The sequence below is a fragment of the Elaeis guineensis genome, chromosome 3, assembly GCF_000442705.2.
Source record: "Elaeis guineensis isolate ETL-2024a chromosome 3, EG11, whole genome shotgun sequence".
In the NCBI taxonomy this organism is placed as follows: Eukaryota; Viridiplantae; Streptophyta; class Magnoliopsida; order Arecales; family Arecaceae; genus Elaeis; species Elaeis guineensis.
The window spans coordinates 10,117,076-10,141,210 of NC_025995.2; the positions used below are offsets into that span (position 1 = coordinate 10,117,076).

Here is a 24,135-nt window from a genome sequence, read left to right on the forward strand (position 1 = left end):
GATCGTACTCAAAAAAAATCTCTACCCTTCTCTTGCTGATACCTTAACAATGAGAAATCCAAATTCAAGAGGACTTGGTCATGACCAACGAAGACATGCATAGACATAGGCTGAGGATGTTAATATTATTTTGAAAAGAATTTAGCTTATAATTATACCACGTACAAGGCATGTGAAATTGTGGAGGGTGAATATTCAGAATCACTGAAAAATGTGACGATATGGTTGGTTACCAGACTCAACAGTTATTTTATAATTGCTATTACATATATAAATAGGTGAATGTACTATGAGATATTAAAAAAAATTGATATATCAATAAATCTAGATTATTTTTAATTATCTTTATTTTTATTTTTTTATATATGTAGTTTAACGTAGTTTACCGATAGGATTCTATGTTAAGAGTAAATAATAATAGAGTTATTTCAACTATAATCCTGATTATATCCTATCCTATTTTTTTATTTTTTTTTAAATGAACAGAATGATGACAGCAAAAATTTTTGAAAGTCAAGGCACTTAAACCTATACTATTTTTTTTATCTTTTTTCAATCATCCTTTTCGTCGACTAATCCAACATTAAATCTATATTATTTTTTTTATCTTTTTTTAATCATCCTTTTCATCGACTAATCCAACATTGCTGCGTACATCTACCATGCCATCGTTAATTCCCTTCCCCATCTTTTGATAAAGGGAGACAACAACAGTGAGCCCAGCAAATAAGTCCATTTATCAAATTAGACAAACTCATGCTTGAGGATTAATACCGCCCGAGCATTTCCCAGCCCAAAATTACCTTAGTTTTTTTTTATTAAACCCTAAGTTTTGTTAATATGTAAATTCATGGAAGAAGTTTTGGAATCTTAGAATATCTTATTTTGTTTTTTATTTTTAAATATTTTTTTACGTGGGTTAGGAAGCTCGAGTGAGGCCTAGGCTTGGGCCTCATAAGGTACGTTCATTGTCGGCCGAAACCCGGACCGCCCCGGCCTACCAACCAAACCGGCCCTAAAATCAAACGGTGATGAGCTGAATTCCCATTTCTTGAGCCGACCCAAGGATGACCCGGCTTAAGTTAAGTTAGTCCGACGGTTCATTGTAAATGATATCCCCTTGATAGCGTCAGCTCCAGTTCTCCTCGTCGGAAGACCCTTGTCTCCGATCCTCTGCGAATCTCCATAACCCTAGCTCTCCAGACCCTCCCCGGTCGAGCTGAATAAACCCTAGATAAGAGGAGAGTGAGGAGGAGGGCTACCGATCAATTGATCTATCTCGAATAGTTCAGATCGATGGAGAGAAAAAGAAGTAGATCGATTCGGTCGCCTGAGGTCTTTCTCCTTCTGGTACTTCTCGCTAGCTGCTTCCGCCACCCCGATGCACTCTCCGTCACCGTGACCGACGAGGAGTGCGTCTACGAGTACATCCTCTACGATGGCGACACCGTGTCCGGAAACTTCGTTGTCGTCGATCACGATATCTTCTGGGGCTCGGATCACCCCGGCATCGATCTAGTCGTAAGTGCCGCTAATCCCCTTCGTTTTCTGGTATATTCGACTTAAAGTGTTGAACTTTTTAAGGTTTTTGATGGATCGGACGTTACATGTGTCGCTTTTCTGGGTGCTATTTTCTGACTCTGTTATCATCGTCTTTTCTTGATTATCTACCGTTTTTTTTTTTTTTTTGCAAATAAAATTGGTGTCTTTCCTAAGTTTTCCTTCAAAATTTGGTACTGGAATACAGGTAGGTTGGCTTCGTCAATGCTGGGTAGCTCTGTAAACTTGAAAAACTATTTTTAATATCCTGTTTCCTTTGTAAGATGCTAAAAATGACCTCTTGATGCTATGATGCAAGTTAGAAAATGTGACATTATGCCAATGCCGATTAGTTTGAAAAAAAGACTTATTCTGTAGATATAAATGGATTCAGATAATTACTTGCTTCAGTGCCCCACTAGAGTTAATTAGAGAGCTACACTTTTCTTGCCTACGTATTACTGCTTCATTTGGTTAAGATGATCACTTTCATGTTCCTTTTTTGGATAAGCAAAGGATGAAAGAAAAGAAAGAAGGGAAGTGAGGCAGGCGAAGAGAACTTCAGAGATGAGAGAAAAATATTAGAAGAGAACATCTCTTCTCTCCAAATCTCTCCTCTTTCACAGAGATTAGCACTCTTTTTAGGTCGAGGGATTTGGAGAGAAGTGATAAAAAAGGAGAGAAAGTCAAAATCTTTTGTTTGGTTAGGAGAGAAGAGAAGAGAAACTGAAAATATTTTGTTTGGTAGTTACATTAGGAAAAGACAGAAGAGCTTCGTCTCCTAAACCAAATTTGTAATCTCTTTATAAGTGGAGATATTCAGAAAGAAGAGAATCTCCTTCTCTTTAGTTTACTTTCATGTTAAAAGCTCTCTTTCTTTCTTTCTGTTCCCTTCTTTTGTTTTTCTTCTATTTTATTATCTCCCCTGAAACAGTGCACAAGAAAGGGGCTCGTGGGGAAATCTCTCCTCTCTGTTTCTCTTCTCTTTTGTTCTTAATTCACGATTTACGCAAGGAATTTGACTCTCTCTTCTCTTCTTTCCTTATCAAAATGAGGGTGTGGGTTTGGAGTGAATCAGCAAGGTTTGAGCATGGTACAAAAAGGAGCCTAGGATGCCACGAGTGAAGCATATGGCAAGGGATCAAATTTAGCATAAAGTGGGAGGACACATCCTCCCTCCATACTAGGAACTCATTTTTTTTATTAAATAACACTTTTTAATGCTTAATAATAACAACTAGAAATATTTTGAAGATTTGAACTAGAAATATGATTCAGTTAAAGTTTTAGAAAATTATGGTATTTTTATATCAAACTGACTATACAAGTAATTGTTGATTAAGATAAACTAATACATAAACTTCAGCATATCAATAAGTCTATCCTGCAAATTGTTATGAAAAAATTGATTAAACGAAATGAACCAAAGTTGAAGAACTGAATAAAAGTGAAAAGCTACCAGACAGCAAATAATGTCTTTAAGTTACTAGAGTACAAGAGGATGGAATAGATTCAGTTAATTCATTATACATATTGATAAAGAGATATAAGTACATTCCATGCCTCTATCTTCATGTCCTCTCTGAATGCTGAAGAGGAGTGCACTTTATCTATGTATGCCTATTCAAGTTGCTTCTCTCAAAGATACATACAAAGCACGAGGCCTAGCTCATGTACTAATTTAAATTCTGTTAAAAATGTCCTATGAATTCCACGTATACATGAAGATGCAGATCAACACCATTAGCTGCTGACATTATGTATCCTATTAGCGCAGGCTTACATAGAATGGATTGTCATATGATGTTCATACATATGCAAATGACATGACTTAGCAATGTAGAGACACAAGCAACTGATTCTATTGCAGAAAAATCATAAATAGATTATCAAATGATTTTAAATTTGAGGCATGTCCCTTTGAAAATAATGGACATAACCCCATCCTGCTAATGAGCCGCAGTTCTCACTTCCTTATTAATCAATTTAGTGCCCTGCAGTGATAGCATCCATGCTTTTGATGTATTAAGTAGGTTTTCATTAATTTTGGGTGCTTATTTGATGCATGGTCATGATTAGAGGCTACTTTGGACTTTGCTAGTCAATTTATACATTATTGTACATTGTAGAGACCACAATAAAGATTACCAAAGAAGTAGCCTGCTGACATGGGGGCCCACAATTAAACAATAGATTTGTTAAGGATTAAGCCATTCCAATCAGACACTCTCTTTCCTAAGAAAAGAAGAGACTTGGTCGAGTATAGAACAATGAAAGAAAGGAGGACAAAAATGAGAATAGAAAGATAGGAGAAAGGGCATAGGAACAAGAGAAGAGAGAAGTCAAAAAAGAAAAGGAAGAAACAGTACAAAAGAAAGGAGCTAGCATATGCAAATCAATTCACCTCAAGAAAGTTTTCTCTCTTTCAGAACATGTTCTCAACTTATGATGCTCTCTATGTTCATCCATATTATTAGGTTGGTTCTTTTATTATTTTTTTATTAGATCTCCATGTAGGGAAATCTGCTACTTATCTTGGAAAAGCTTTTGCAAATAAGATTTAGAAAAAGATTTTTCTTGTTTCTTCATTTTCGTTTGTTATCAAGTTGTATAATTTCATCTCTTTCCAGAAAATTGTGATTTGAACCCCAAGCAAAAAAAATTAAATTCATGTCATTTTACATTGTAGTTACATTTCAAATTGAACCTAAATTCAGATCTTGATCTTGGTATAGATTAGAGCAATCAAAACTCTAACTGATGAACCATAGCTGTTTTGTGAGGACTTACTTTTTCTCGTTTTCTTGTCTTATTGCTGCCTTGTTTTGTATATATGACTATAGGAGGTAGGACATCATCTGGCTCAAGCGAACCATAGTTGGAATCTGAGTTGGATGCTTAAAGCCATCAGCTTTTTAGATAGTTTTATCCATGAAATGTCACAAGCTTCTTCGAAGACATGTATAGCTCAATTGTTTCTGCTCAGACAAGAGACAGGCTTGGTGGCTTGCATGAAGGTTTGTGATTGGCCCCAATTGCTGAGAAAATTGCCTACATAGGGTGCTCCATGCCATTGGTTAAACCCATTGAAATATTTTTTTAAAAAAAAGTAAGGAGAGAAGTGAAAATCCATCATTGTCACCCAATCTTTCTTCCCACTAGTCCCACATGTTAACCCTTCCATCTTCTCCAACTTTGAGACCACTTGCTCGGTTACCACTGCAATCTTCCATTCAGGATGAGACTGAGCTCCTGCTTTCAGGGAATGAGTAGATATGGTTTACAAAGGCGTGGGCTTAGGGGGTTAGGTGGTGAGACGATGAGAGTAGAGTATATGCAGATGATGTCACCAGGGCTAGTAAGATGGTGTTGTGGCAAGACTAAGTGAAGCCAAGCAGGGGGAGGATGCAAAAGGAGAGGGCTACTGGCTCACAAAAGACAAGGGACTTGGGGTACTTGGGTCTTCGGAGGTGAAGATGAGACGACGAGGGTAGAGTATATGCAGATGATGTCACCAGGGCCAGTGAAGATGGTGTTGTGGCAAGACTAAGTGAAGCCAAGCAGGGGGAGGATGCGAAAGGAGAGGGCTACTGGCTCACAAAAGACAAGGGACTTGGGGTACTTGGGTCACTGGCTCACAAAAGACAAGGGACTTGGGGTACTTGGGTCTTCGGAGGTAGCATCAATAAAGAGGGCAGAAGTCTTGGGCTAGAGATAAGAGGGAGGTAGAGGCAGTGACAAGGGAAGAGGGAGGCCAAGGGCAAGGTTTAAGGCATAGAGGGAGGGGGTGAGGTGGTTATGATGGCGGTGAAGAAAAGGGAGGCATAGTGAAGTGAGGGCAGCAAGAAAGGTAGGGAGGTGAAGGCATTGTGGAAGGGGCAATGGGTTTTTCTTACCTTTTCATCTTTGTTCTACTTTTTATTTTTTTAATGAGTTTGAGAAATGGCATGGAATGATATTTGCTAATAGTTTCTCCTAAATCTGGAAGTTTGGGACCCGATAGCTAAATTGAATCGCAACACTCCAAAGAAGAGGCCCAATTTGTTTCTTGGCAGGAATAGCTGAGCCGCACCCTTAAAGACCTTTAGTCATTAGTAATCATCATCTTTTGAAGTATGGCTTTTGCTATGTGATGATGTAGGGGTATCATTAGTCTCATCATTTAGGTTATACTTGGCCATCAGAGTTTGAAGGATATCTTGGATAATCTTGAAGATTCTGCAATAGACAGTTATCCTCTTTTCTCTTTATTCTCTCCTATCAAAAGGAAAAGGTCATACTGTCTAGGTTGTCAGAAAACTCTGCAAGTGCATCTCTAGATCTCACATCTGAATCCTTTGCTAATACTCAAGCCTCTAGCATAAGAGTTATTCTCACCATTGCATCGAACTTGTCGTCATATCAAACTTGGTAATAGAGATAGCATGGTAATCACCAGGGCTACAACCCCTATTCTTTATGATCTTTGTATAGTTCCTAATTTGTGTGTCATGCTTCTCCACCCATTCATCTACATTCTTAACATTTACAGACTTAGAAGAATCTCTGTGTTGGCTAATCATTTGCCTTATCAAGATCGATATTGTTGTAACTTGTAAGTGATCACACTTCATCTTGTATTTTGTATGGATTGGGGTTAGCTAGATTCTTGTATCCTTTCAAATAAATAAATAAATAAATATAACAAATAAAGTTGGAAAGATGTCCTTCAGTTGCAACATGTGAACATGTTGGACTTCTGGAAGCTACAATGCAAACGATTTTTTTTAACATAATTTTAAAAAGGTGAAATGAGCTTCTAAAGATCTATGTTGACTGGGGAGAAAAAACTAGTCCGAGAACTAAGCTAGTTTTGTAGCTTCAAAAGCCAATATCATGCACGTTGTTGCACATAATAATATGTGATTTTTTTTTGGTATGTACGTAATAATATGTGATTGCATGTGCAAGAATGCATATTTCCAGTTGCCTACATTTGATGTGCACTCCCTTACTACATTGCCTTGGTTTCTCACGTAATATTTTTGTTCATTTGGCATATATCATCAATTCTTCATTAATTCATATAATTATCTATTTTTAGATTTGGAACATTAGTTTTTTTTCCTAAAGCTAAACTTTCCAAAATGCTCGAATTTGATAGGTAGGAAAATTTGTTTATCTAACTATGCTGTTTATAATTATTATTTGTGATCCAATTAGCTTACATGATGCCTTTAGTGCATGGGCAATTTTTTCACCGCACATATACCCTCCCTAGATGCAGTAGTCAATAATTCATGGTTTGGCAATTTAGATCTTTTCTATATTTTTAACTCCTTCCTGTCACATAATTCAGGTGACTTCTCCAGGGGGCAATACTGTGCACACATTAAAGGGAACATCTGGTGACAAGTTTGAGTTCAAAGCTCCAAGGGCTGGAATGTACAAGTTTTGCTTCCATAATCCACAAAGAACACCAGAAACTGTATCTTTCTACATACATGTGGGGCATATTCCCAACGAACATAATCTTGCTAAAGATGGTTGGTAGATTTACTATGGCTGCTTGCTCGGATCATCATGTTTATATGTGTGTAATCATCATTTCCTTATGTCTCTTAAGTACCAAGAGCAAAGTTTAAAGATGCTGTCCCTGCCTTCCTGAATCGGACTGGTTAACAACCAGACCCTGTGATGGGTCTAGGACCCCAGTACCTATAATAAGACGGATAACAAGAGGAAGGTGAAAGAGAGGAAGAAGGGGAGAAAAGCTCAGCAAACGAGCAGCATAATACCGATACCTGTTGGTACTAATAACATGAATACCTAGTCCTAAATTACAACAAACAAATGCTATAAACCCCAACAGTTATCAACAACAACAAACAATATAAACAAGAAAGAAAGACAAAAGAATTGTTGTCCCAGCGAATTATCGAAAGACCTATTTGTTTCAAGTGTCAGAATAGTACCATCTCAACCTGGTCCCTGACTGATGTTGGGTCTGGGACTGGGATTCGAAACTTCACCAAGTTGTTTTCTTACTAAGGCTGTGATTTTAAATTATTATTTCATTAGGAGAGGGTAAAAAATTCTGAAGTTATGTTATATCGTAATTCTATTCTTTAATCAATAGGCAAATCACTGTAAATCTAATAAATTGAAAAATCTGAATATCTGAATTTCAATATTTTTTCCTTTCTCAGTATAACAAATAAGATTTATGTAAAATATTTTGGTCATATTTATTGTTCTGTATACATTTATGTACTCTTTTTTTTGTTGTTGCAGAGCATTTGGATCCTATAAATGTGAAGATTGCAGAGCTTAGGGAAGCACTGGAGTCTGTTACAGGAGAGCAGCGATACCTGAAAGCACGGGAATCTCGGCACCGCCGTAGTAAGCTTACATTATAAAACCTATAACATATGATGGAATTTGATCCCATTTTAAGACTGCATCTCCCATTTAAGACCATCATGAACATAGATGTAAAAAATTTTTCCATCACCACTTGAAGGGAAAATGCCAAGGTGTCTCTAAATTCGTTCCACTTTTAAATTATTATTGTCAAGGATAGAGATATTGGTTCTGCAATACATCCAGCCAGCTTAAGGACTGAAAATGGACTTGCTTTAACCAAAACATTAATACTATAAGATTGATTCGTAGCTCAACTTGACCAATTTGATACAAAATGCATTTCTCTTATGTTTTCATCAAGTAATAAAGAAAATTATCCCAAATGAAAGTATGAATCACTTAATAAAATTCACTATGTAAGTGACAAATGAGTTGCAGAACTAGCAAAATACTATACTGTGACCAGACAATGAGTTGACTTATGATTGGTCTCCTTGTTGCCATCCCATGGTCTATGTTGACATGGAGAAAGGCAAACTATATGCCAATGTCCATAAACTGCATGTGTTTGGCATTTTATCACCTAACTGAGCAAACTAGGTGCTTATCCCACAGTCATTCTACTTGACCGCCTAAGAGTAAGTGGGGCCAATAAAATTTCACCTTTACCATCATCATCAACATCAACATATACTCCATGTCCTCTAGAGAGTCATTGTCCTGCCAATATTGTTTATTGTTGTAGTCAAAAGTTAATTGACCCTGATATTTGCTTGTATTTTCGATGAAGTTTCCATGTTTTTGACTTTAAGAACCAAACATGTTAATATGGGCCTCGAATCTCTCAAAGATAGTATTTCTCTAGGATTGACCATTCATGAATGTCTGTATGTCATTTAAGTAATCTCACCCTTTTCTATTTTTAATAACTCTAACAATATTGAAAGCTCACATTGATCAAATGAAGCAAAACCATAATTCGATTTACGAATTCAAGTCATCAATTCAAGATGAAGCAATTGTCATGGTAGCTTTACTGATCAAATAAAGCAAAATCATGCTTGGAACTATGAATTCAAGTCTTGATTGTGGCTTAATGCATCCTATTTGACAAACTTGAGGATTTTGTTTTTCTTATGAACCTTAAAGTGGCATCAACATTATGAAGATTGAATGGTTGAATTTTTGTGGATCTTGAAGCTTCTTAATCTTGGTTTTGGTCAACCTTTTCTGTGACTAAATTTGAGGATAAATCTAATAGTATACAAGGATGGTTGAACCATCCCAAACCACCTAATCAGGGCATATTGATCCGAACCGATCGGTTACCAGGATGAAAAATGGCCCCATGGTTTGGTTCAAGGCTTTTTATAATTTGGTTCACCTTATCTCCTCATTGGCTTATGTCCTCATCGGCTCATCTCTATTTTATGCCCTTTCTTAAAGCTTCTGACTCATCTTGGCTCCCTACCCTCTCTCAAAGCTTCCGACTTATCTCCTCACCACCCTGCTCTGTCACCTTACCGGCCTCACCTCCTTGAATGCTTCGACTGCAGCCACCATCACCATTCTCACGACAACCTCTGCCACTATGAAACCTGCCATTAATGTCTTGAGAGCGGGCCTCGTTGATAGTGATGCTCCTCCCATCTAAGGTCTGCTTATTCTTCCCCTCAATGGCACCCCTCATTATCTGCTTGTTCCTAAAGGTTGTAAATCGAAACCTTGACCTTCCCATCTCCCCAATCAGTGATGATCTGCAACAACAAAACAACCAAAAGGCCATCAGATTTGAGATCAAGAAATAGAAAAAGCTTGGATTCAAGCATCTTTCTGGGTTGGATCAAGGGATTGGGACCTTGGGTTCGAGGATCTCGCTGCCCTCTCGAGCAAGGCATCATCCATGGCCCAAGCAAGCTGATCTCCGCGCGCCCCCCCCCCACCGACTCCCTCCTCCTTCCTCTCCCTCCCCCTAGGTCTATCAAGCAGCCCTCATCGACTTCTCATTCCTTGAGCTCATGAATCCAAAGTCCCTTGACCTCCCTGTCTCTTGATCGGTCATGATCTACACCAAAAAACAACCAAAAGCAATCAAATTTGAGATCAAGAAACATGAAAAGCATGGTTCGATGATCTCTCCAGGAGGATCGAGGGACCAGGACCTTGGATTTGATGATCTCATCGAATTGGCCAAAAGCCCTCGTGGGAGGCATCATCCATGGCCCTAGTGAGCTGATCTCCCCCCCCCCCACCCTCCTCCCCTTGTCCCACCCTCCTCCTCCCCTTGTCCCTCTCCCCGCTTCCTCATGGTTCCTATATGCACCGGGCCGGTACAGGATGACTGGTACCTTACCGAACCGGTTGCTTGCAGATATGATCCCTGATACTAGTTCAATGAATAGTATATTTTGCAATTTATGGTCCAAGGGCTAAAATTTATTTGTTCAATATGACTTGAGGCATTCTTCTCAGCTAAATCTAACATGACACAGATTTTTGTCTAGGACATAAAATATTGGACCTTTGTGTGGTTTTTACTATGAGAAGGTGGCTAAGTGCAGGAAAATAGTTGTCTGCTGGTCCAATCATCAATGCCTTTCTCAAAGGAATCTCTAATAATATCATGGGCATCGTAGAGGTTATGCATCCCTTGCATACACATGAGGGGTCAAACTAGTTGTCTGCTGGTTTAACCATCAAGGCCTTGCTTAAAGGGATCCCAAATAATATCTTGGGCATCATAGAGGTTATGCATCCCCTGCATACATGTAAGGGGTTACGGGTTTGATTTGCCTGGGATTAAATGCTTGTCTAGCCATAGATTGCATGATGATTATTAGAAAGAATGACAGACATTAATTATTTAGTATGAAGCATAGATATGGACATCAGAACTTGATGAATCATGGTGCGAAGATGCCAATGTGGCAACCTCTAAAACAAAAGGATAAGGAGATGATGGTGATACATTAGGAAGTAAATTTTATTTTACATTTTTTAGTTTATTAAAAAATGTCATTCTACGTTTGCTAACTCCCTTTTCGTTGGTTCTCTCTATCTCAAAATAGGACACACATGGCAATGAAGACCTAAGGAGGCTTTAATCACTACAAGAGGGTGGCTTTAGATGTTGCTTCCTAATCTAGTTGGTTCAGATTTTTCTAGAGTGTGTCTTTGCCATATCAAATATCAGCTTTAAATAAAAATAAAAAATGAAAATAAATGGACACTTATGGGAAGTATCAAGTGCATGTTGGATATGGACGTGAACACATTAAGCAAGAAATATAAATTGAAATTGGTCATGTTGGTCTTGTGTGCTTGATGAATAGGACATTGTAAGACATTATTGTGGTGTGAGCGGCTATGAGATTTGAATGTGCCGTCATAGTGAATGCACTTCCTTTCTTTCAAACGTTAAACAAATTAGGTATTTAACCAAAAGGTGATTTATAAGGTAGCTAGAGTGAGAGATGAAGGTAAAATTTCATGAAGGAGATTAGGTTGAAGGGAAAGAGAGTTCCATGGAAAAAGGGGGGAGAAGAGGGAGGCAGCAAAGTGAGATACTTCTAGGATGCTCATTGATACTTCTAGGATATATATCTGATATTTATAATTGTTCAAAATTAAAAAGTGCTTTAGATACTCTCAATATTCTTTTGAGATACCTCAAAAATGAGGGAAGAATTTTACTTTACAAATACTAGTCTTTTAATGATCAATGGTTGATTTGGGAGTTTGTGAAGTAGATATTCAACTACAGATTGCAGATTCTAGTCTACAAATTTAAATGATGACTAGGTGATGAGTTTGTGGAAGTTCATAGTAATATATGCAGTACAACTATGTTATTTTGACTATGTTTTATAAAAGGGCATCCTAGTACATACGACTTTCACCACTACGGGATCTATTATGGAGAGGCTGTTTCTGTGTTTTAAACCTCTGATACCTTAGATTGGACTAATGGAGCAATCTCACTGTTGCACCAAGACCTACCCCCTCCAGCCTACTGTGTTTTAAAGCTTTTTCTAAAATTGTATATAAGAAATATTTATTTATTTATTTTGTTGGCTTATTTTATCCTACTTTTCAAGATTTGTCATATCAATGTACCTGTATCTTATATGTGTCATATTCATATTGTATATCCATGTCCATGTCCATGGTTTCTAGGATGTCTGTTATGTTAGTTGAAAGTCCTTTTAGGATTGGAAAAAATTGTTCCCACACTTTTTTTGTTGTCTAGCAACTTTGAACAGTGATGTTTCTGTAAGGTTTAATGATTTTTTTAATAAATAAAAATCTGGGTGCTATCTTCTTCTCTTTCTAGTTCTCAAGTGCTCTTTGTTCTTTCTTTTGCCATCTCATTCTCTAATTATCTCCATCTTCTTATTATTTCTGCCCTCTTCTAATGATATTCTTCTCTTTTCAGCAGCCTTTTATCTGCTATCTGTGGTTGAAGTTATTTCAGATTTGCTCTGAAAATAAATTTAGTTAGAAAAGCATTTAAAATAGCCTTGTAACCTAAAGTGGTTGTGTCAATTGGTATTATAGGTGGGAAGATTTGACATTTGAGACTTCTTCCATTGTTATAATCATGGCCTATTGGAGATCGTGACATTAGGCTTCAATGGCATGAAGACCACCTCAAAAAAATTGAAAGCGAAGAATAAAAGAAATTGGCTGCCAAAACGAAACTGCGAAGAGAACATAAGAACTCTGGGAGAATGTGGGGTTTTCATCTCAAAAGGATTGGGACTTTTTCTAGAATTTTAGCTTCAACGGTATTTGAAGGCTTATATTATTTGGTACCCTCTTAGTTGGAGAAGATTGTATGTACTGAAAGCCCGTGCTCATGGACATCAATTAAAATGTTTTGGAGTGAAGGATGAAGGATGTGCTTTGAGAGAAAGATAAGGTATGACCACATAACTGTTGATAGAGAGAGAAATGCTGAATGGTATGGAGGTGTTGTTATCTACTTGATTACCTCCTCCAGTCCCGGAGAGGTCAGATCGAAGCTGACTTGTACATCCAAGAAACCTTGTATTGTTTATGTCCAAGGCTGTTAATGGTCCGATCTGATGTAAGAGATCCAAAATTTTGAATAGGCCCATCACAAGCTCAGTCAAACCCTGGTTTTCTTAAACTAAGAGAATTATTTTCTTCTAGTTCTGGAATCCTAAACTGGTAAAAAGAAGATTACATTTCCTAACTGCAGTAAGTGCTCAATGGAGCAGATCTGCTAGTTTGCTTGACTAGTTTATCAGAAAACCATTTTTGTCAATTCACTTGATCATTATATAGGGCACAAAAGAAAAAGTGTATACCTGTATTTCACAATGTTTTAAAACTTGAGTAGGTTGATTGGGTCGACCCACCAAATATGTCATCCATAAGGAATTACAGGTGTGCTTATATTATCAAAACTTTTTCAGATTGACTTACCCCATGGCACAATCATTTGAACCAGATGAATGGCCAAGATCGTCCAGTCAAATAACTTGCCCAGGTTAGTTATTATAAGTTTATAATGGCATGCCTCCAAGAGAGAAAAAACAGAGAGAGAAAACTTAATGATACTTTAGTGCACCTTGTTCTCACATTTCTCTCAAATCCCATCATGATTTTAACAGTCGAAGTAGGGAGAAGAGGGTGTTTCAACAATGATTGAGCTCTACATTGGTGCCAGTGGGGTTCTTCATCCGAGCCATAGCCATTGGAAAAGAAGAGGCCAGCTTGCAGGATATGGATTAGAGAAAGACGGGATCTGAGTTGAGTTTGAAGATGCATCACAATGGACCTCTGAGGCTGTGGCCCTTGGTTGACACATGGTTGAACTGTAAATCTGTGATCCAGCAACAAAAACAGTTTAGGACTAGGTCAGGGAGTTCATGGCTCTAGTATTGATGTACTACAACTTGTGTCACATGGATTAGGTATTAATGTCAGGTTTTGGTGTGTCTTTAAGTATGAGATCCTTATAATATCTATGATCTTCTAGCAGACCTATTCCCAACTGTCATATGGATAACATAATCCGGATATGCATGTATTTCGGGGTAAAATAAAGGATGACAATTAAGTAAAATGACAAAAGTGTTCTGAACAGTTTCTCCCGTTCAGACCAAAACAGTGAAATCCAGCCTAGCAGAATCATAGGTTGTCAAATGCTTGTATGGCTTATTTATATCTTGTATGTCATTCTTTTCTCTTCTTACACCTGTTCTTTGATGTCTTGATTTCTTTTTCTCATATTTGGTATGACATATATGTAATATTACTCATGTAATGACATTAATCTTGATGCAGCAAATGAGAGCACCAGGAGTCGTCTCATCTTTTACACAGTGGTTGAGTACCTTACACTGGTCTGTGCTAGTGTACTGCAGGTAGTTTACATCCGCCGCCTATTCAGCAAGACGGTGGCATACAATAGGGTTTAGTAGCCCATGTATTCTTATCTGTTGTTTCCAACAATTTTTAACATCATGGATTTTTTTTTTTTTTCATGGAATTAACAATAAAACAGATTGTTTGTACTTATTTTCCTCTCTTGTATCTCCTCCTTGTCATATCATAGTTGCAGACTGCCACCAAACTTATTTATTGGGTCATATGACCATGAAAGTCATAGTGTGGTGTTTGAAAAGAAGTTGAAAGATAACCTTATGTTCCATGATTTCGAGAAGAAACGCTGCTTTGTGCTCATGGGGATTCAACACCAACAATTGTAGCATTGGTATCTGAATATGGATTGTAATTGACTAACTTTAGACCTTCGTCCCAATTTTTCTTTAACTGATTAGCACTGATGTTGGACTGAGATGTTTCTATGCTTTTAGCACATGGCTTCATACTGAATGTGGAGTAACACGAACCGCAAACAGAATGCTTGGTAAAACTGGATTTGCTGTATAACTTGCATTAACTTCTTTTTCCTGCAGGAAATCTAGTGAACTCTTTCATCACTATGGAAGTGCTCTTGTAGCAAGTCTATATTGGCAATCCAGAAAACTTGGTTTCAGCTTTTGTGTTGGAGAGCAAGAAATGCTTTTATGGAATTTTTTTTTCCCTTGCATGACTGTTGGTTAACTGAATAAATATCTACTTTGGATGCTGCTGGCCCCAGCACTTGTGCTCCATGTTTTCGTAGCTCAAGCCTCAAGGAGAGTCAAAATATATGCGGGTAAGAAAGGCTTTGTATAATTATTAATATTGAAGCCTTGTATAGATGGAATTCTGTCCGAGGGCTATGATTAAACTTCTTTTGCCTGTACTGTCAACAAACCAGGAACCTCTAAATAAGGAGCTTGTCAAGGAGTTCTCTACAGGTTGCATCTGGAGACTATTCAAGGGATTTTGCAGAATTGGTACAACTATTTATCAGATCTGCAAAAACATTTTTCTTCGTTTTCAATTGTCCTCCAGAAATAGCGAATAACTAATTAATGATTATGGAAGAAATATAGACTGTTTATGATCAGAAATTATTGACAAGATTTACAAATACATTTACAGCGGAGCTGTGAAAAATCCGTAATTTCTAGCACTGAATTATTTGGTATGGGGAACTCTCCTAGTGAGAGCATATAGATCCTCAATCATCATTTTTCCTTCATTCTTAGGATCCTCTATTATTCTCTGAGCATTGTAGGAAGGAAATTGACCATTGATTGCAAGATATTAACCAAATATAAGTATTGGATGAAGTCCAATTCTCAAGAGGAGCCATCAAAGTAATAGAATTATTAAGATAATATTGTTTATTAAAAATTGGAGGTTGTGGCTTTTAATAGATATAAAAAAGGCAGTTTTGTCAATGAAATTTTCCATTTCAGAACTAAAATTGGCCAACAATAATAGGCACATACAAAGAAAACTCCGGCCTGAACTTCACTAAACTGGTTCTACTGAAACAATCATGAGAAAAATATATGAATCTAATGACTGGAAGGGGGAAAGTTGGCATCAAATTCACAGTGACAGAAATTGGCGAAGCTCGGGCTTGAGGTACTCAAAAACAGCAGCCCAAGCAGCTTGTGAGGGATGCACCTTATCCCAATAGAAGTAGGGGTTTGGGTCATGGCATAATGTTTACTGCTTAATCCCCTTGCTATCTAGATTTCCACAGTTTGTCTCATTGGTTTTGCTGTCGCAGCATGGCCTATAAACATGCTTAAATTTCTTGGCTCCTTCCACTGTAAAACAAGAGAGAAAAATGACATCAAATTTCAAAACTCCAGCTAATTTATCAAGATCATAAGAAAACCAACTACATAAGGCATGAACAACAGATGAATCAACAGCATGATTTCAGATCAAAGTTGGTTGATCAAACTGAGAAAGGTGAAAACTAGGACCCAACATTAGCTAAAGAGCTGTTACACAAAAATGCTAAGTTGCTAAATTTCATGTTTTACCTTGATTGAGTAGAGAGTTGAAGGCTGTGTTGAGGTCTAGCATGTGTAAGGTCTTTTTTACATCTTCTTTACTTGATATATTCTGTATTTCCACTCCAAGCAAATGATTGTGGATGGACGCCCCCAAGTTGCCTTCAGTGTTGCACAGTGTGTAGTTGTACTTCCTGGTCAAGAAGGGGCTACAACCCACAGGGTGCAGGTTGGTAACCACCACCTTGGGCACACCAAGATCATGGATACGCTTTACATCTAATGCTACTTGCTTGGTTAATCCTAACGTAAATCTTCAATGAAACCAAAAATGCCCTGAGAAAAGGAAGGAAAGAGATGAATACAACCATGAATCAAACAATAGCAAGCCATGTATCAATTGCTATCACAAGAAAAAAAAAGGTTGCAAAGACCTTGGAGAATGCTTACATTACTGCCATGGATATCATCATAATGCACGTAGTCGTTGCCAGCAACGGATACCAGTGCAACAGAGGACTGGATATCACATTTTGAGAAGATACCTGCATCAATCTGCTCCTGAAATGTATCGATTTGAACAGATAGGTTGCTCTGACCGTTACCGGTGTCAAAGACGCCAGTTCCACCAAGTGCAAAGTTCATGCCATATGGAAACAACTTGTAGGCTACCCTTCTATCCTTGTAAGGCACAGGAGATCTGATTTCCAGAAATGAAGCTGCAACACCTTGTCAAATATAGTCACTAAACCTTTGTACAAGAATTGCACCTAGACATGCTATTAGTTCATTAGAGTTCGGGCATCCAATGGAGTTTTATAGTCAGAAGAAAAAAAGGTATACCGCAACATAAAATTGATGGAAAATGGTAGAGATTTATACAGAATTATGTGATCAAAGTATTGCCCAAAGGATTGCGTTAAGAGGGATAATAAAAATCTTAGACAATTCATACTGCAATTATGTGATGTCCGTCGTATATATGGATTACATAAGAAATATTGTAGATTTTTTAAGGAAAAAAGAAGAAATGAGAAGGATATATAGCATTTCTATGAAGAGATGAATGCAAGATCAGAGATACTGACCAACGTAATCAGTGAGGATTCTTCCATCGGATAATCAGCCGGCCGGCTTCTTAGGGAACGTCATGCCGTATGGTTCATACCATTCACATATGATATCTTTGTCGAGTTTCCCAATGTTTTCGGTATCAGCATATGAATCACCGATAGTATTGTCAAAATGGGCCGGCCCGGCCCTAGCCGGCCCGACCATAAGGGCTTAAAATTTAATGGGCGGGGCCGGACTAGGCCCATCCAAAAGATGGGACATAATATTGCTGGTCCAGCCCAGCCCTTTAAGGGCCGTGGGTTGGGCTGAGTCAGCTCATGGGCCTTGAATCTCAAATGACTGAGAGAGAGTGAGAGCTTCATCGTATTCATACCGACTATCGAGAGGGAGAGAGAACATCATATTCATACTGACTATCGAGAGAGAGATTGAGAGTCGGGGGGAGAGAGCTTCATCATATTCATACCGAGAGGGAGAAAGATCGAGAGAGGAGGAGGAGGGGACCGATGATGGAGAGAGATCGAGAGAGGCAGAGAGCCTGAGAGGGAGAGACCAAACTCTAGAGCTTGACTCGGAGGTGGCAGCACCGACGACAAGGAGGAGGGGAATCGTTCGGTCTGTGGTGTCGGTCGTCCATCCGTCGGCGGCAGTCGGAAAGGAGGAGGGCCATCAGTCGGCGGAAAGGAGGAGGGGCTTGGAGGAGGAGGGGGATCGTCCGGACTCGAAGGTTGGATGGAGGGGCGTCCGTCAGTGGAAGGGAGGAGGGGGCCGGTGATATGGGGCTTCATAATCGAATTCGAAGGCTGGAGGCGGTGGCACCGACGACGAGGAGGAGGAGGGGGCGAAAGGGTTAAGGGAGAGGAACCGGCTGCTCGGCATCCTACTGCTCGACGGAGGCGATCGTCCTACTGCTCGGCAGAGGCGATCGTCCTGCTGCTCGGCGATGTGGGGGCAGCGACGGCCGACGATGTGGGGGCAGCGGGGCGGCGGCGGCCTCCGACGATGTGGGGCAGTGGTCGGGAGTTGGGATTAAAAAACTTAAGGTCCCAACCTCCCAATCCCAGATCGATTAAAAATTTGAAATTGGTTTTTTTTTTAAGATCTTTTTTTTAAATTTTTATGGCCCATCTAGGCTAGCCTGGCCCAACCCAATGAGCCTTTGAACTGATGTGGGGCGGACCAAACAGGCTCGATTGTTATTTGGGCTATTCATATGGCAGCCCAGCCTATCCCATTTACAGGATTGGGCCGTGCCAGCCCTGTGGGCCAAGGAGAAAATGATCCTAAACGAACTTTAAATATGATTTGCAATTCAAGATTTTGTCTAAAAATATTTATCAGAACATATTATTTAAATTTTTTAATCATATATATATATATATATATATATATATATATATATATATATATATATATATATATATATATATATATATATATAAATACTCGCAAGCTCGTTAACTTGACTTAGAAGCTGTATATGCTAAGCTCGGACAACTTGAACTAAGTTTCGTTTGAGCTCAAGCAATCCTAATACCTAATGAGCTAAGTGTAACAACTCCGAATCTCATCCAAAAAAATTAACTAGAATGTATTATTTAGATATCTTGATTCTGTATAAGTATCTAAATTTTTTCAGCGAACAATCAATGTGAGACTAAATATACATCTGCATATATATTCTCATACTCTCTCTTGTTTAAACTTTTGCATTCTCATCAAATTAAGGATCCAAATTCATGTATTTATTCATAAACATAACGATTGATTTATAGTTAATTCAATAAATCTGTGCTGTAGTATCTCCTAATCCATATGAGTTATGGATTAGATCCATTTTGATATCATTTATAATAATCAAAAATTTTATCCAAAAAACTCGTTAGAAAGTATTTTTTAGATTTTTTAGCATATATGAGTATTCAAAATTTTTTTATCAAATGATCATTACGAAACTAATTGTACATCTATACGGATTCTCCCACTAAATCTGTGCTGCTCCGCTTGACTTGTTTGCAGGCCCGTATGTCAGGAAGCAATAGATACAAAAGACATGAGCCTGCAGTTCCTTTAGGGCCGTGCGAGGGGGGGGCGGGGGGGGGGGGGCGGGGGGCGCGGACTAGGGTGGAGAAGGGCAGCATCGGCGGGCGTGGAGAAGGAATGAGAAGGGAAAGGAAGAAGAAAATAATAATAAAAATAAAATATTATTTTTTAAAATAATAAAAAATATAATAAATAAATAAAATATATTTAAAAAAAATATCTCGTGCATCGCAGGGGTTTTAAATTAGTAGTATGAAATTTCAGAGCTCCATAGGCCTACCAAGGTGCAGTCAGACACTTTTTTTTTTTTTTTTTTTTTACATTAAAAAAAACATGGTTCTTTTTTTCTAATCTATTATATATATGTATAAAAATGGAGGCATCGCGATGCCTCCGTCCGCCACGTTTTTAATCCGTTTGCATGCTGGCATGTTCAAAAGAAATAAGGGAGCTCCAAAGCGCGTCATCTCGCGCGACGTCCCGCGGTGCCAACAAGCTTCCGCCTCATTCGCAAAAAAATCGGGGTCGGTTACGGTGCCAGTAGGCAGCAATGCTGACGGGATTGCCACAGCAACGAAAAGGAGCGGGGTGGCAGCGTCAGTGACGATGACGAAGAGGAGACAGAGAAGGAGGAGGAGGCGCCGTGGAGATGGGAGCGGAGGATGGTAAACATTGTTGAGAGAGAGACGAGAGGGGGATTCTATTTTTCTTTACACCAAAGACGAGTTGGGATGTTAAGATGAACACTATAGTGTCAAACAAGCAAACGAAGCTACTTGGGCTGGTCTGATCGAAAGCAGATGGAATGAGTACTAGATGCTTAATGGAATGCGCAATTAGTGGGCGAGAATAATGAAGTCCAACTACTATTAGGATAGTGAAGGAAATTAAGGTATGGTATGTTTAAGCAGAGAAAAGTTGAGGATATGATGGAGAACAGAGTTATCATATCTTTGGCAGAAAGATATCCGTCAAGTTTAATCGGATGATAGCACCAAGTCAGGCTACAGCCTAACTACATAAAACAACTTGTTCTATATTTTTCTGTTTTCATTTGTCATTTTCCATTTTCAATGCACTTCATAAGGTAACTCCTTTATTTTGGTTCAAGTTTGGAGGCGATCTATTCGAAGATTGATCTTTAGAGAGGAGATTTAGATTGTATGATTGATTGGAGGGAATGTTCGGTGCTTCATCTATTTTTTCCATTCAAGAGTCTCGATCAGATGAGTTGAGAGGCTTGGAGCGGTCCAGCAGAAAAGTTTAAACGATGGCTCAGATTTTGTGATGGTGCTTATATACAAAAATTTTAAAAATATAAATATATTATTAAATAATTTAAAAATATGATGTCAGTATTTTTTTTCAGCTCGAAAATGTTACATCATTAGTGACAATGGTGATAGACAGACAATATTGTGGACAATGGATTTAGGAAGGAACTTTGTGGAGTCAGAATCATCGAATCTTTCCAAGATTTGTGTAATAATTTATAATACATATTATGCATAAAATATTATTATATAATTATTTTAATTATTTTTAAAATAAAATAAAATATTAAAAAAAATATCCTGTGCATCACACACGGTTACAAATTAGTGTTAGTTTAAAAAATTTGAAGGTTTTTGTGTGCAACCATGTAGTTGTAAGCTTATTTATGGCAGCGGTTTGCAAAAACTGGATTGAAGCACGAATCTAATCTAAACTGACCTCTTCGGTTTGGTTTATATTATTTTTTTTTAAGATTCAATTTAGTTTCAGTTTAAAATAGTCTTTAAAAATTAATTCAAACCAATCCGTTCTAAGATTCCGTAAGTAATTTGTGTTTATCGTTTCAGAGTTTGTATTTATTCTGCAGAGTTTGTATTTATTCTAATAGAATTTATGTTTATTATTTAAAATTTGTATTTATTATTCAAAATTTTTGTTCTGGAGTACTTGATATTTATCCTATCCACGATTGTGTTTATACTATCCTGGGTTATTTGCAGTTTGTGTTTATCCTCTCAATATAAACACAAACAATGAGAAATAACAATGAGGATATAAATTTTTGAATGTAATTCATACAAAATATTCACTAATAGTCAGTGGGGGATTTGGAAGGAGAGGAGATAGCAGTCGCGGGGTGGGAAACTCGGCTTAGGAGGAGACGAGATAGCGACCACCGGAGACAGAGAAGAAGAGAGGTGGCATGGGTGGGGGGGGGGTTATCGAAAGACGGCAGTCGTGGGTGGGGGGAGAGAGAGAAAAAGAGAGGAGATGCGGATGGGAGGGGGGTTACCGAATGATGGCGGCGGAGGAGATGATGACAGTCGCATCGCGTCCCATTGAATGCTGCTTTTTTTTTTTAACACATCAGCTCAACTAATGCCCTTCGAACTCCTCCGTTAGCTATAAAAAAAAGCTCTGAGATACACGCCGATCTAATGGAGAAGGATTCGATTGGATGGGAACCAAAATCCGATTGAATGGAGCCTAATATATATATATATATATATATATATATATATATATATATATATATATATATATATATATATATGTGTGTGTGTGTGTGTGTGTGTGTGTACATATATAAATCATTTCGATCCAAGCCAATCCAGTCTAACCCAACTCAACTCGACCCATATATCTACATATATAAATTTTAATTTTATATTTTTTATATTTCTTATATAAAATAAAATTTTTATATTTAAACTTAGTCCAGCCTATTTAGTCCAATCCATTGGATATCAACCTTATATAAAATAGCATTTTTTAGTTTTGACCTTATCCAGCCCATTTTACTCAACCCATTAAATATCAACCTGATAAACCAAAAACAAACCAAACCGAATTTTTTGGGCCAATTTTAAGTTGCTTTTGTAGATGACCAGTTCAGTTTTAGTTTTGATTGTAGAAACCAGTTCTTTCTTCTTCTTTCTTTTTTCTTTTTTTTTTCTTTTCTTTTTTTTTTTTTTTTGGTGCTGTTTGTGCTATGTTGTCACTGCAGAAGCAAAGCCTGGCTCCTCCTCTCATATTTGCTACCATTTCACAACACATTAATTACTAGACTGATCTAGCTCATCGTTCATAAAGACACTGCCTTTCTTTGGCAGCCAGGATTCATGAGTGAATGCAGTTTGTGAAAATCAAATTCTTGTTAGCATCCATGCAAGTTCCTAATACAGTTCTTGACGATACTGATTAGATTGTCCACAGTTTTTTGTGGGAGGATGAACTAATTACAAAGGATTAGATGAGATTACAAAGGATTATATCAGATTAACTGGGATACTATTAGGCTGCTGAAGGACTTTGCAGGAATTGCTGTCAAGGACTTTTGTACAGCTACATCTGCTTTGATTGCTAAACATGTTTTTAGGTGCTTGGTTGGGAGGAGTGGAGGTTTGGAATCGGAAGAGAAATGGGTGACTCCCACTCTACCAATTTAGTTGGGAAGAGTTTCATTCTGATTTCGATTCCAGAGTGGAATAGGAATGATCCAATCTATATAGAACTCAATCTCTAATCTCCAAACTTTCATTCCAATTTTGATTCCGATCACGAATCAAACACTTTGATAGGGGGTGCTTAGTTCACAGCTGAAATCAAAATCGGAATAGAAATCAGAATGTACTGAAATCGGAATCAAATGGCCACGTCTTCCGAAACGTTGGATTTGTAATCAGAATCGAAATGGGTGATTTTCATTGTTTCTGTTTGGTTCATATAAAAGATAGGAATTGAAGTCAATTCAAATTTTTATTTTTATTTTTAACTAAAAATTTTTAAAAAATAATTATTTTAAAAATTGATATTAAGTAAGAGTTAACATAATAATTATAACTATGGGATTATACTGTTACATCAAATTTACTACTTGAGCAAGGCATAAGACCCTATTTTAATTTTCATTCCAGACCACGATTATTCCAACCAAGCACCCCTAATAAGAAGTGTCTTTCCCCGGGGAGGACCCTCTACAGTACTGCTTGCAATACGGAGGATAAGCTTTTTGCCTGCATCCAAGCAATAGGACTATATCCAGAATCCTTGACCGGTTGTATTTATTAAAATGAATTTGATTGACCAGCTTGCTTGTGGGCGTTTTGAATAAAAGGGATTTAAATGCATAAGCACCATCAGAAATGTTAGACTACTTGTATTGCTTTTATTATGCAATCTATCCCTTATCCTGTTTTGTGCAGGAGATAAGTGGGTTTGGAAACAGGATACACATGGAATAGGTACCGCAAGCTTTGCCTATTCCATTCTGCGAAAGAATGTATTTAAGGATTATGAGAGATCGGAGGGTTAGAAGCAAAGACTCAAATCCCAATGCAATATCCCATGAGACACCGGAACAAAATACCATCTCAAATGTCAAGATAAAACCATCCTATTATTATCCTAGCATCCCAGTCCATATGTTTTAAAACATCCTTACTCCCAAATGTCAAGATGAGACGGAATAGCGGCGCATCTCTTCCAGAATAAATTTAGGACAATGTTGGTAAGAAATCCTGTTGAAGACAACTGAAGCTAATTAAGCGAAGAAATTTGAACAATAAGATGCCAAGCCGATAACATATGAGTTAACCAAAAAGAACAAAAACTTTTCGAGTGCATTAACATGTGCCCCAAAGCATTTTCCATCTCCTATCGTGCTTTGATCCAGAGCATGATTAAATTAAGAGGACAAATTGATTATAGCTAATCTGGCAGAAGAACTACGAGACATTAACCA

The 24,135-nt window shown here is 37.8% G+C and overlaps 1 protein-coding gene and 1 pseudogene across 2 annotated transcripts; one reads left to right on the forward strand and one right to left on the reverse strand.

The window, feature by feature from the left end:
• The first annotated feature begins 1,118 nt into the window (after positions 1 to 1,118).
• On the forward strand, positions 1,119 to 14,702 carry LOC105042199 (transmembrane emp24 domain-containing protein p24beta3). Of its 2 annotated transcripts, none has more exons than XM_010919318.4 (4): positions 1,119 to 1,521; positions 6,878 to 7,064; positions 7,813 to 7,920; positions 14,200 to 14,702. In XM_010919318.4, the coding sequence occupies exons 1-4, from the start codon at positions 1,297 to 1,299 to the stop codon at positions 14,331 to 14,333; spliced, it is 654 nt and encodes a 217-aa protein (XP_010917620.1). In that variant the 5' UTR covers positions 1,119 to 1,296; the 3' UTR covers positions 14,334 to 14,702. The 2 variants fall into 2 exon arrangements, with proteins under 2 accessions (XP_010917620.1, XP_073109743.1); XM_073253642.1 differs by lacking the exon at positions 14,200 to 14,702 and adding an exon at positions 13,326 to 13,345.
• A 1,162-nt stretch (positions 14,703 to 15,864) lies between these two features.
• Positions 15,865 to 17,558, reverse strand: LOC105042219 (GDSL esterase/lipase At5g03610-like; annotated as a pseudogene).
• Between the last annotated feature and the right edge of the window lie 6,577 nt (positions 17,559 to 24,135).